This window comes from Hyalella azteca, unplaced genomic scaffold (assembly GCF_000764305.2).
Source record: "Hyalella azteca isolate HAZT.00-mixed unplaced genomic scaffold, Hazt_2.0.2 contig1780, whole genome shotgun sequence".
In the NCBI taxonomy this organism is placed as follows: Eukaryota; Metazoa; Arthropoda; class Malacostraca; order Amphipoda; family Hyalellidae; genus Hyalella; species Hyalella azteca.
Genome location: NW_025932080.1, coordinates 1 through 14,733, shown reverse-complemented (window position 1 = coordinate 14,733; position 14,733 = coordinate 1). Strand labels below are relative to the sequence as shown.

The 14,733-nt window shown below is 36.1% G+C and overlaps 1 protein-coding gene across 1 annotated transcript; it reads right to left on the bottom strand.

Annotated features, from left to right (window-relative positions):
- Positions 1 to 2,504: 2,504 nt before the first annotated feature.
- LOC108670409 lies at positions 2,505 to 12,944 on the bottom strand (the record flags this gene model as incomplete). Its single annotated transcript, XM_047883979.1, has 6 exons — positions 2,505 to 3,884; positions 4,701 to 4,871; positions 5,543 to 5,662; positions 6,515 to 6,593; positions 8,607 to 8,849; positions 12,927 to 12,944. Coding segments are annotated over 6 exons (1,269 nt in total), but the record flags the coding sequence as incomplete, so codon positions are not given.
- Between the last annotated feature and the right edge of the window lie 1,789 nt (positions 12,945 to 14,733).

Genomic DNA, 14,733 nt, shown 5'->3' with positions numbered 1-14,733 from the left:
TAAAGAGAAACGGGGGAATTTTGAAGAGGAGGGAAAGGGAAAAGAGAGGGGGAAAGAGGGAGTGATGGTGACGTGATGGGTGAACCCCGTTTGAGGAGACCAAATATGGAAGAAATTTTGACTTTATTTAACGGTGAAAAAATATAATTAAGAAAATTATAATAAATGAAAAAATTGAAGAAGTTAGAAAGGCTAAGAATAAGTCCAGGAAGAAGGCCCGGGGAAGGCCAGCAGAAGGCCCTGGGAAGGCCAGATGAAGGCCCTGGGAAGGCCAGATGAAGGCCATTAAGCAGGCCACATTGAGATCCAAGTCCCCGCCTCTGTCGTGTTCTGCTGAACTGTGGCTTACGTACACACGCGTGTACGCACACAAGACGTGCACATGGTGTGCACGTACACGGTTACGTGCACACAGTGTGTACGTACACGGTTACGTGCACACAGTGTGTACGTACACAAGACGTGCACACATTGTGTACGTATACAAGACGTGCACACTGTGTGTACGTACACAAGACGTGCAGACAGTGTGTACGTACACGGTTACGTGCACACAGTGTGTACGTACACAAGACGTGCACACAGTGTGTACACGCGTGTACGTAAACAATACACACTCACCACAAGACGTACACAAGATGTGCACTCAGTGTGTACGCACATACATAAGACGCACATACGTGAGCTCATACACGACACGTATACAAGCATGTACGTTATTAAGGTGTGCGCATGCGAGAACGTACACAGTACGTACATACGTGCACATGTCCGAGCTGTGTACATGTGTACGTTGTTCGCTGTACACATATGAAAGCAGAATACGTGTGCGTATACGTACGTACACATGTACGTAAGTGTGTGTACACAAGCGTTGATGTGTACGTCATCAACTGATGTGTTCTAATATAAATTGAATGTCAAGTCTTGCGGTATTGTAATTAGAATTAAAAATGAATTTTTACTATATATTTGAATAGAGATCAGATATTAATAGTTTTGGTGAAAAAAGGAAAAGAGGTTGAAAATTTATGCATGTCGAAAAAAAGATAATATCTGAAAATGATGAAGTTGGTATGAACATTCAAAAATTCTTTAAGATGTTGAAAATAGGGAACATAAATAAATTTTCGCTTCATTTTATATAAATCTATTACTTATAATATAATATAAAAAATATGCAGTTTTCATAATATCTTAAATGAAATAGAAAAATCGTGATATTTGATTTAAGATTAAAATGAAATTATTCAATTAAAAAATTTATTTCTATAAATTAAATTATATTTATATTAAATTCATTAGCGTATTATTACCAGAAATTTATCTATTTTCCTTCGGGATTTTACATTAATTTTTTCAATTTTTGTAAGTTGATAAAAAAATTTTCTGTTGTTCAGAATTGGCTTAACGCAATTTTTCGTATAATTATTGTTACTAGATTTTTAAATAAATTAGATACATTAATGATTACTATATCTCATTCTCTATCATTCATGTATTCATTTTTGGATAAATTTGTCCAATGCATTTTTTCTAATAGATTTTTTATCCCTTCGATTTTTCCGGATGCCATATTTTTTTGTATGTGATACGCATACATCTTTATGAATTGGAATGAATTTTTTTATTTTTTGTTTTAAATTCTTGGGTCGTTTCTTTTTTTTCCTTTCAACAATTAATTTCCAAGCAAAAATTTTCCAGTAATCTTTTAATGCCATTTCTTCCATCACGTAATTTTTTTAAATTTCCGTGAATTTTTCCGAAATATTTTCCTTTTTTTTTACCCTAGTGCCGCATAAAAATGAGTATTGGCGCCACGTGCGAAAAGTGTGTCACTATTTGAACAAGCTAACCCATTATTTTTTATGATTGTAGCAATTCTTTCTTAATTTCTTAATTTTTATGATTCCTAGTCATAAGCAAAACTTGCAATAAAATTTCATTAATTATTTATTAATTCATAATTTTCAGTAATAAAATGAATGGGAGAAAAAAGCGTCTTCTTTAAAGTTGAACACTTTATTTCAAGCATTTTAGATATTGGTCTTAAATAGATAAGTAGTTTACAAGTGCATCTTACTTATACACTTAAAAGATCATAGATATATTAGCAGCTGCGGCATGGGAACATATATACAAGATTACTCAACGTTGAAATTTTTAAAATTACTTTAAATAATAATTTCTTCTCTGAGCTCCGCTAAAAATTAACATTTTTATTTAATAAATTAATTAAATAATTGAATTGATAAATAACTTGAGTTATTATTTCATTAACTCAAGTCGTGTAAATAAAAATTCATTGATAACAAACATGAATATATTCATGTCCTGTGGCCCTACAACGTGGCCTGGGACTGCAACGTCTGAAATCTAAACTTTCGAAAAAGGTGGTTCTTGAAAACCTCTGGAAAATCCAGTAAAACCTCTAGAAAAACCTGTAGTCAGTGCGGGTTGGTTATAAATACACAAATAAAAAAGTGGTTCAGAGTCCGTTTAATTTAAAACAGACATTCAAAACTTCATCAACATTCTTCGTGGCTAATTATTAACAATTACTTAATAAATAGGTGATCAGTAACTATGCCTATAATATCGTCTCTTGTTACTCACAAAAGTTAATAGCATTTTACAAGCTTCCCAGCATATGGCGACGACATTTTAGCTAATGCATGTAAATATTATATTTAATGTAAATTGTAATGCATTATTTACACACGATCACTGGCAACATGGAATACATTAGTTACCTACGATCGCTGGCAACATGGAATACATTAGTTACCCACGATCGCTCGCAACATGGAATACATTAGTTACCCACGATCGCTCGCAACATGGAATACATTAGTTACATACGGTCGCTGGCAACATGGAATACATTAGTTACCCACTATCACTGATACGTTACCTCCTGGCATGTTTAGTAAAATACCTTACATGTACGAACATGAACTTCATGTACAGGAAATGTTATATAGTCTGTAGGATGTCATATATTGGACATTTCGTTCAAGTTCCCTTTTTTAGTGGGTAATTCTACAAATTTTCCTACCAATATGTTACCTTATGTACAGTAACATTGTACATTATTAACATAACTTCTAATTATATAGGAAATCATTATTATCATATACCTAATATCCATAGAGGTAATTATTAAATCCGTAAAATGTTGGAACATGAATGCTCCTTAACGAATTTCTATCCATACAAAGAAGAACATATTTTAGGCTCGGAAGCTCAAAAATTGTTGCTGGTCAAGATTAAATAATTCGAGATGTTCGTCAGTACGTATAAATACCATCTACACATCGCAGATACACTCGCCAGTATATAATCCTGGTAGATATCCTGGTATATACCTTGGTAGATGCGCTGGTAAATAACCTGGTAGATACGCTGGTATGTACCCTTGTAGATACGCTGGTAGATACCCTGGTAGATACCTTGGTATATACCCTGGTAGATCCCCTGGGAGATGCCCTGGTAGATATCCTGGTATATACCTTGGTAGATACCCTGGTAGATACCCTGGTAAAAACCTGGTAGATATTTCAGTACCCCGTGTGTGGGGTATCGGGACATACCATGCAGCGCACTAGCAGCACTAGTATCTATGGGGATAAAATACCTAGTTCTACCAGTAGGTTGGGTAGGTAGTGTCACGTGGTTGTAATGCGTGTAGTGACTACCACCATACCTGGTGGTGGACCAGTCCTGGTAGCGGTCTAGAGAGTTCCCGTTAATGTGGTTGTCATCCAAATCGTGGTTGTAGTGGTTGTGGTGATGACGGTTGGTGGTTGATGATGGTGGTGACTGGTTGCGGTGGTTGTCTGATGAAGATGGTGGCGGGGGAGGCTCGGTCTGAGGCCGAACCACTGTCGGGAGTAAAGAAATTTTGGTTATGAAACATTTTTTTTATTTTTATCGCATTTTCTCATTTATGGAAAAAAGGCCCTGATCGTCATGTCCGTCCGTCTGTCCGTCCGTCTGTCCGTCCGTCCGTCTGTCCGTCTGTCTGTCCGTCTGTCTGTCCGTCTGCCTGCCCGTCTGTCTGCCCGTCTGTCTGTCCGTTCGTCTGTCCGTCCGGCTGTCCGTCTGTCTGTCCGTCTGTCTACCCGTCCGTCTGTCCGTCCGTCTGTACGTGACTTCATGTTTTCGTCGACGAGAAAATGCGCTCTCTGTCATTAACTGCAGTGAGTCCCTAGTTATATTTTTTTTAGTCTTTTAGTCTTTTCTTATTATAAATTAACGTGCAATTTCACGCAAATATGTCAAATGAAAAAAATATTTAGGAAAATTATATTATTTATTCATATTTATTGTTAAAACATGAATATTTTTGCTAGCTAGGATTCCACAATATCTATCCTCATCACTCATGGTTGTGGCGAACATGCAAAAAAGTAGACTACGTACAACAAGTAGGGTACCACATTTAGAGTACTTGATTCGGATAACATCACCACCTCTCGGAACCACCAACAAACCACAACACCATCACTCACTATAGACATTGATAACACTAGTTATATCCCCACCACCATCACTCACTATACACGTTGATGACACTAGTTATATCCCCCACCACCACCACTCACTATACACGTTGATGACACTAGTTATATCCCCACCACCATCACTCACTATACACGTTGATGACACTAGTTATATCCCCCACCACCATCACTCACTATACACGTTGATGACACTAGTGATGTCGCCCAGTGAGTTCTTAGCGGTGCAGTGGTAGCGGCCGGCGTGGTGGGGTTGAAAATGTTCAACCGTCAACAACATCCGCGTGTTGAAGTAGCTGCTCAACGTCTCGTTGATGAACATCGTGTCCGTCGTGATCAACATTTCGCCTGGCGACATTAGTGATCGGTGGCAATACGGCGACATTGGTAGCAAACCTTAACATGACAACAATCAAACATCAATAAAAAATAGAAAGTCGATTAAACAAATATTGAAAACAGACTTCAAAAACCAGGAAAAGCAAAATAAACTCACCTTACTCGTTGTTCTAGTACTAAATGCACATGAATAAGAAAGCTAAAATAACATATACAATACCCAAACAAAATTTAGGCGCGGGTCTGACTCTGCATCAGGTGCCGCCCAGGACTCGGGGAGCGCGTAAATCAGCCGCTCATGTCAGGTTCGGCCGAGCTTGAAAGGCAGCCTCTGGGCAGCTTGCATGTTCGGTATGACTCGGCCAGGGCAACCCGTGTTAAAAATATTCTCAGGACACACATGTCATAATTACAGGACACACTTGTCATACTCTAATTACAAACTTTTCATACTCACAGCACATTTGTCATTTGAATAGGGTGGCCATGAAGACCCAAAATAACTTTAAGGCGATTGTAGTGTCTAATGGACCTAGGCAGCACCCAAATTTTGTTTGGGTAAGAAAAAAATGACATACAATAACAGCACAGGAGCACTCCAGTTACCCCACTTACCAAGCTCGTTGGTCCAGTACTGGATGCTCTATACCCCATTATTACCCCCCATTACCCCCCATTACCCTGCTCGTTGGTCCAGTACTGGATGCTCTTGGGTGAGGCCTCTACGTTGCACTCGAGGCGGAGGGGGGCGCCCTCCCGCGCTGAGATCAGCTGGTTGGGCACGTGGATCACGGGGGGGACTGGGGCGAGGGGGGAGAATATTCATTATTTTATTATTTTATAAATAAATATTTTTAAATTGTCTATTGATAATGAACTGAACTTGAATTATTCGAAATTATGCTTAGGATGCACTTCTTTTTTATACGTAATCAACGAGTGGGAGGGAGATAATGGTAATTATTTTATTGTTTATTAAATGCATAATTTATAATTCCGCAGAAATAATGACTGAACTTAAATTGTAATAAATTATGCTTAAGATGCATTTTTTGGCGATATAATAAAATATTATTCTGTTGGTTGTAGATTAAGTTGACTTCCATTGACATGTAGTTATAATAATTTATATATTTTATAATTATTAAAATATTAATATATTAATGCTAGAACTTGGAATCTTTTGTATTTAAATCGAAGACTGTTTGCCAGCCGAAATCTGATTGAAAAGGTACTGAAATGTCAGGAGTGAAATCCGTGGAGTTATCATTCATGATCGTAGAAAACTAATTACTACATATTATTCATACAATCTAATTCAATGAGCGTATTGCATTAACATCGATTTAATGTTCTTTTGATTATGAGATTGCTTTTTAATTTATTTATTAATTCATTTCAAGAAGATTATTAAAACTTCGCCCTGGTATGTGGCACCTGTATATTATGGTTGTATATTATTGTGTACTATTGTATATTATTGTTAATTACTGTATATTATTGTTTGTTATCTGTATAATATACAAGTGAACAACAAATTTCAACACATGCGCTGCAAGTATACACAATGTATAGCATCGATACAGTATTGTATATGCCCTGTATTAACACTTTTATTATATAATTTTTGACAGACACACTATTTGACTCACTTTTGACCCTGGATGGTGATTGGTTGCTGCCAGTACCCCGCACCGTGATTGGCCGCATGTCCTCGCGCTGCCACACCACCTGGGCGCCCAATCATTATCAATCATAATTAAATCAGCCAATCAAAATCAAATCAGCCAATCGTAATTAAATCGGCCAATCATTATTAAATCATCCAACCATAATTAAATCAGCCAATCGTTACCAATTAGTCAATCATAATTAAATCTGCCAATCATAATTAAGTGAGCCAATCATAATTAAATAGGTCAATCGCAATTCAGTCAGCCAATCATAATTAAATCAGCCAATCATAATTGTATCAGCCAATCATAATTAAATCAACCAATCATTACCAATCAGCAAATCATAATTCAATTAGCCAATCTAATTAAATCAGCTAATCATAATTAAATCAGCCAATCCTAATTAAATCAGCCAATCATAATTATATCAGCCAATCATGATTCAATTAGCCAAAAACAATGTATTCACAAAATCCTAATCCAGACAGTCTTAATCTAATCACCGAGCTGCTTTGGCAAATCAGTTGGATTGACCCTCAATTAGACATCAATTTCTGTATAAGTTTTTATATTGATTAATTTAAATTTATTAATAATCACATCACAGAGTATAACTAATCATCACTTTTCTATACTAATATTATATGTATTGCTATATGTAGGAAATAAAATATCTTTAATGGGACATTTTACTCAAAGTTTCCCCGAGTGAATTTGCATCGACCTCCCCATCCATATGAGGAGCCCCCCTTTTGAGAATTTTGGAGTCTCTACATATTTTCAAACGAAAACCATGTCTCAATAATGCGTTTAGTTCATATAATCTGGAAATAGTAAATCGCTAGGATTTTATATTCTTGTCGTACCCCTAGGACTAAGTTGTTCATAACTAGTCCTGTTTATTTCGATATAATGTTAGGTCTTGTTTAGGTTTTATGTCTGTCTTATAATTTTGTCTTGTAATAAGATTTTATTCATTTTTAGTTTTTCGAACTGATGATGGAGCTGGACTCCGAAAAGTTTTCAATATCGATATGGTGAATTTACTTGGTGTTTTCTTTGCTTTTAAATTCCTTGTGAACCTGCGATATAAGCAGACTGAATCTATGAAATATAACCTAACAAAGTTTAGGCGCTATTATATATTATTATATATAAATACATGGTATATAGATACACGGTTTATAGAGCTATGGTATATAACCTAACAAGGTTAAAGCGCTAGTATATATTATGATATAAATACATTGTATATAGATGTACGGTTTATGGTATATAACCTAGCAAAGTTTAAGCGTTATTATATATTATGATATAACTACATTGTATATAGATGTAGGGTTTTTAAATCTGTGGTATACAACCTAACAAAGTTTAAGCGCTATTACATATTATTAATTAAATACATGGTATATAGATGTACGATTTATAAGTCTGTGGTATACAACCTAACAAAACTTAGAAGCTATTATATATTCTTAAAGATTACATGGTATATAGATGTACGGTTTATAAATCTCTGGTATTTAACCTAACAAAGTTTAAGCGCTATTATATAATAATATATAAATACATCGTATATAGAGGTACGGTTTATAAATCTATCGTATGTAACCTAACAAAATTTAAGCGCGGGTCCGACTCTGCATCAGGTGCCGCCCAAGACTCGGGGAGCGCGTAAATCAGCCGCTAGTGTTCCAGTCAGTCTGGGTCGAAGTGCGCTCAAAGAAATTAATGTGTCCTGTTGACTAAATAGTGACACACTTGCCAACCCATAGCTTTAGCATGAATCCGGACTGATGCTATTGACACTGATACGCTATCCCAAACTGGGCCAAACTGGGTCAGGATGACCCACGCATGCGCTCTTAATTACGACTCAGTTGTAATACTCTCTATAGACACATACGCCGTCCACCTCATCTGGGACCGCATGGGGTCTGACCCCTCACCTGGGACTGCATGGGGTCCGTGTTGATCTGGCACATGTAGGGACCCCAGACACTCACCTGGGACCGCATGGTTCCCAGACCCCTCACCTGGGACCGCACGGGGTCCGACCCCTCACCTGGGACCGCATGGGGTCCGTGTTGATCTGGCACATGTAGGGACCCCAGACCCTCACCTGGGACCGCATGGGGTCCGTGTTGATCTGGCACATGTAGGGCCCCCGGTCCTCCTCCTGGACCCCGCGGATGTGCAGCAGCCACGTGTTGCGGTCGCTGTGGGTGACGTGCACCCGCGCGTTGTGGGTGATCACGTGGTTGTGGATCGCTTGTATAGCCTTCGTGTCCGCCTTCACCCACCCCACCTGCTGGAGCGAAACATGGGTGACGTGGTGGCCGTGAAAAGTGGGTGACGTGGGTGACGTGGGTGACGTGGGTGACGTGGGTGACGTGGGTGACGTGGGTGACGTGGTATGAAGAAACACTTTTTCTTGTATATTCAACAGCCTGTCTTTGTATGTATGAATTAACGAATGGAAATTATTAATGAATGAACAAGAATGCAATGTATGGCTTGAATTAATGAATGAAAATTATTAATGAATGAACCTGAATGCATTGTATGGCTTGTATTAATGAATGAAAATTATTAATGAATGAACCTGAATGCATTGTATGGCTTTTATTAATGAATGAAAATTATTGATGAATGAACCTGAATGCATTGTATGGCTTGTATTAATGAATGAAAATTATTGATGAATATACATGATGAGTCAGAGATGAATGAGTCTGAATTTACTCACCCGATCATCAGTAATTATGTGTACATACATTTAATTCAATATATACAATATATACAAGTTCGTTATGTACATAATATACAGAAAACTCTGATACTATACAAGCACACAGGGGAAAATGATCACATCCACACATAGAAACTCCCTCACTTACATGTTAGTGTACATGTTTGTATGTGAATGTTCTCACGTACATATTTGTGTGTACATGTTCTTACGTACATGTTTGTGTGTACATGTTCTTACGTACATGTTTGTGTGTGCATGTTCTTACGTACATGTTTGGTTGTATATGTGCTTACGTACATGTTTGTGTGTACATGTTCTTACGTACATGTTTGTGCGTACATGTTCTTACGTACATGTTTGTATGTACATGTTCTTACGTACATGTTTGCGTGTACATGTTCTTACGTACATGTTTGTGCGTACATGTTCTTACGTACAAGTTTGTGTGCACATGTTCTTACGTACATGTTTGTGTGTACATGTTCTTACGTACATGTTTGTGTGCACATGTTCTTACGTACAAGTTTGTGTGCACATGTTCTTACGTACATGTTTGTGTGTACATGTTCTTACGTACATGTTTGCGTGTACATGTTTTATGTACAGTTACATGTGCACGTGTATATATGCCTCCACCACGTAATATATACATATTATTTACACAGCAACTAATAAACATGCATGCATGTTGACTTTTTATTATATTCTCCTATAGCGTCCACGCGTATAATATGAAGACCATTTTCATTCATATATTATATATATTTATGAATTTCATTAATATATATATATATTATATATATTATGGCAGTTAACAAATTAACCTTTGGTTTTTCTATCCCGTATTTATTTATTATAAGTATTTATTGCTTATTTTTTTATTTATTTATTTTATTGTATTTCTTCCCTGTATTACTTATATAAGCTGCAGCAGTGAGAAATATGAACTTTACTTTGAGATTCTGAGTTATTATATAAGCAGGCTTAGTAAAATTCTGTCTGATAGTGTATAAATGTATAAAAATGAGTGAAAAAACATTAATGACTAGCAACATGAATGAAAATTCATTCCTATTTATTTAATTAATCTTTTTTTAATTGCTGAACATTGAAACTAATTCAAATGTAATGCTAACAATCTATACCAATTGATTTAGGGTAATCAGGAAATATAGTTAGGTTTTTACATACAATTATCTTATAACTGATAATTGTATGTAAAAAGTGTAAATTTAATATGAAATATTAACGAGTCTAGTAAACTGGCCCGTAGCCCGTAGACTGACGGGCTGCGTCTACTCGCCCGTAGCCCGTAATAATTTCCGTAACATTCTACTAACCGTAGCCGCTATAATATTTTATTGTGGATAAGTGACTCATAAATAAATAACGCAGGCGTCCCGTGACTATAACCCCTCATCCCGTGACACCCCTCCACACCCCGTGCCCCTTGACATCCTTCCTCGTCCGGTGACCAAACCCCTACACCCCGTGACATCTCTCCCCCTACCCTACACTACACCCCGTGACATCCCTCCTTGTTCCGTGACCAAACTGCTTCCCCCGTGACATTTCCCCACCCCGTACCCCNTATGTACACGGGATGTGTTATGTACACGGGATGTGTTATGTACACGGGATGTGTTATGTACACGGGATGTGTTATGTACACGGGATGTGTTATGTACACGGGATGTGTTATGTACACGGGATGTGTTATGTACACGGGATGTGTTATGTACACGGGATGTGTTATGTACACGGGATGTGTTATGTACACGGGATGTGTTATGTACACGGGATGTGTTATGTACACGGGATGTGTTATGTACACAGGATGTGCTATGTACACGGGATGTGTTATGTACACGGGATGTGTTATGCACACGGGATGTGTTATGTACACGGGATATGTTATGTACACGGGATGTGTTATGTACACGGGATGTGTTATCTATTTACAGTTTATCTATTTATTTTTTACGAGTGCAATCTACGAAACGAAGCGTGCGCTACAACGGCGCTACAGCGGCGCTACAACGACGCTACAGCGGCGCTACAGTGGCGTTAAAACGACGCTAAAGCGACGCTACAACGGCGCTAAAGCGGCGCTACAATGGCGCTAAAGCGACGTTAAAACGGTGCTAAAGCGGCGCTACAACGGCGCCACAACGGCGCTACAGTGGCGTTAAAACGACGCTAAAGCGACGTTAAAACGACGCTAAAGCGACGCTACAGCGGCGCTACAACGGCGCTACAACGGCGCTACAGCTAAGCCTACAAGGCTACACAAATGGGCACAACTTTGCTACATTCCATAAGTTTATTTATGTTATATTTATTCAGTATGTACATTATGTTACAATATATTTAGATTTTTTCGAAGCTCAAGTAATTCTATATATCTTATTACAAATTTAGCAGCTATTTGATGAATTGAAATTTAACTTTTGAAGTTAATTAATAGGCAAGATAATTTTTAAAAAATTTTAATAAGTTTTATTGATAGTTTTTAATTAGGTGAGTGAACGTTCAAAATTGTGGTTAAGATAAATTGTTAATTGATAAAATAATATTAAAATGGCGGCCAAATGTTCCCAAAATGATGGTTTTTGGGACACAATGGGACAGTGGAAACGTCCCAGGACCTAACGATATGAAAATGGAATAGACATTTCATTAATAATAAATAATAAATAATAATTAATAATCACATAATCAGATGCATGATCACAATAATTAAAATCAGATGCAATAGAAGAATAATTATAGTGCATCTTTCCGGCCATTGCAGAGAGAACGAAAGGCCATTATGCTATTCGTTTATAATATAGTTTGAAATAAATGATAAAATTTCATACATAACGAAATTGAAATATCTTACATCCGCCGTACAGGAAATACCGAGCGTTTGGTATTTCCTACTTTATTCTTTATTCTTTCTTTATTCTTTATTCACACAGGAGCATACAAAAAAAATCATAACAAGAAAATGGCAAAAATTTGGAGATGCTAAAAATGCTGAAGAAGATAAAAACGCAATTTATCATTAAATTTGACTATAATTTTAATGATTTAATTAGGTAAATTGTCCCAATGTAATTCTGTGAAGAAAGTTAATAGTGTTATTTTCAATTAATTTTTTAAAATTGAATTATTTTTAATTGAGTTATTTTCAATTAAGTTATTTACGAGTGAATTATTTCCTATTGAATTATTTGGAATTATCAATTGACCGTCATCTACTCTTTTCCTCGGTTTTTTGTATACAATTTTTTCCATATTTATTACAAAAATTAGTCTATATATACAAATTTTCTAAATAGGTTTAGAAACGGTCAAGAAATCTTATTTGCAATACATTTTATCGAAGCAATCGTTATAAAATTCAAATTTATATATACGAAATTTTTTAATTTAATTTAATTTAGTTAATTTTAGTTAATTAAAATTTAATTTTTACAATAATCGAAAATTTTCAATCAAAGCAACAAAAAGTCGGTAATTTTTAATTCAAATCAAAAACAACATTTAAGAGAAAGGCAAATATTGTAGGTTAATTGAGCCCATTTGCAGCCAAAACAACGGAGAGCTAAAAGTGAGTCAGATGGAGATCGAAAAGTGGGTCACCTGCAGGCGGGAGCCATTCTGCACAGAGAGAAAACTACGTGTGATTCATACGCCATTACACGCCGTGTGAACTATACGCCGATTGATTTACGCGCTCCCCGAGTCCTGGGCGGCACCTAATGTGGAGTCGGGCCCCCGTTCAAATTTTGTTTGGTATACAGTGTTAATTTATTTCCGAGAACAGTTTGATGCTACGGAGATTCAGCATCAGACCGAAAAAAATAATAAAAAGTGAAACTTTTCCACCAAAAAATGACGGAAACGTTGCCATATTCATCAGCAGAAACGGTGAAAGCATGAATATCTTCATCAAATACAAAAGAAGAAGAAGAATTGTAACGCAATTACATATAACAGCCATGGTAGTCAAACTTTTCAAAAATAATGTTTAGTGTATTGTAATGTAACAGTTATTTTGTTGTACTATAGCACCTAATGCTATATTACATATAATATAATTAAATTGCTATGTTAAATTGTAACATATATAATGCTATATGTTACAATTTACGGGAATGCTGTAGTAATTTGGCGGTATACTGTTGCAATAGAGCGGTAATGCTGCTGCAATATAAGGGTAATGCATGTGCAATAAAACGGTACAATGCTGTTACAATATAGCGAGTATGCAATTAAAATATAATGGCAATGCTGTTAGAATATAGAAATATAGCGGGAATGCTGTTGAAATTGGCAGTAAAGCTGTTGTAATATAGCGCTAATGATATTACAATATATAGCGGTAATACTATTGTAATATAGTGGTTATTTCTGTTGCAATATATAACAGTTAGTGCTGTTGCAGTATAAAGTTTAAAGCCGTTGCAATATAACTGTTAATGCTGTTGCAATATAACGCTTAATGCTGTTTGAGTATAACGGTTAATGCTGTTGCAATCAAACGGTTAATTCTGTTACAGTATAACGGTTAACGTTATTATAGTATAGTAGTTATTATATAGTATAGTAGTAGTTATATAGTAGTAGTTATATATAGTAGTAGTTATAGTAACGTTATATAGTATAGTGTAGCAGTATAACTGTTCATGCTGCTTCCAAATAAGGGATGTATTATACAGCTGCAATAAATTGGTATACTCAAATGAAATGAGACGCATAATGCCTTAATAAGCACCTGCATTCAGGTATACGTATAACCTATACGGGGCAAATAAAGGCCTATTGAGATCAGCCAGCACATATAAATATATATTTCTACTATCCCTGAAACATAGGTAATTTAACTTTTTTTTTCGTAGGCCACATCAGGAAACATGTCACTGTTTTTCCGCTTATTTCCAACACGATTATTTTAAATAGAATATACAGTATGTCAAATTATTGTGTCAATTGCACCTTAATCCACTTTTATTGCTTGCGTTTGTATCTAAAAACCATCATATTTATTAACGTTTTTCCGGTTCTTCTATGCTTGATAAATCGTACTCATCCTATACAAAATATACAGGAATGATATGATGATCCTGAGTGAAGCAAATTATTCCTACCTAAATTCCTCGAGGACTTGAACTCAATCTATTGAACGGTCACGTATACGATGAAATTAGCAGATGACCTGGAAAAGTCTACGGAGTTTAGCCCTAACATTTAAGTATCTAATATAGTGTAAAATCGAAGTTTGTCATGGATATTAAAATAATAGTTTTCTTGATATTAAATTTATTGTGTAAAACCATTTAAGTAAATAAACATCTTCTTTTCCTCCTATTACTTGAAGGAGTCAAGTCTGCTTGTCAGTGTACAATCCTCCCACTGGGTTAAATATTGTTGAGCATCATAGGTATTT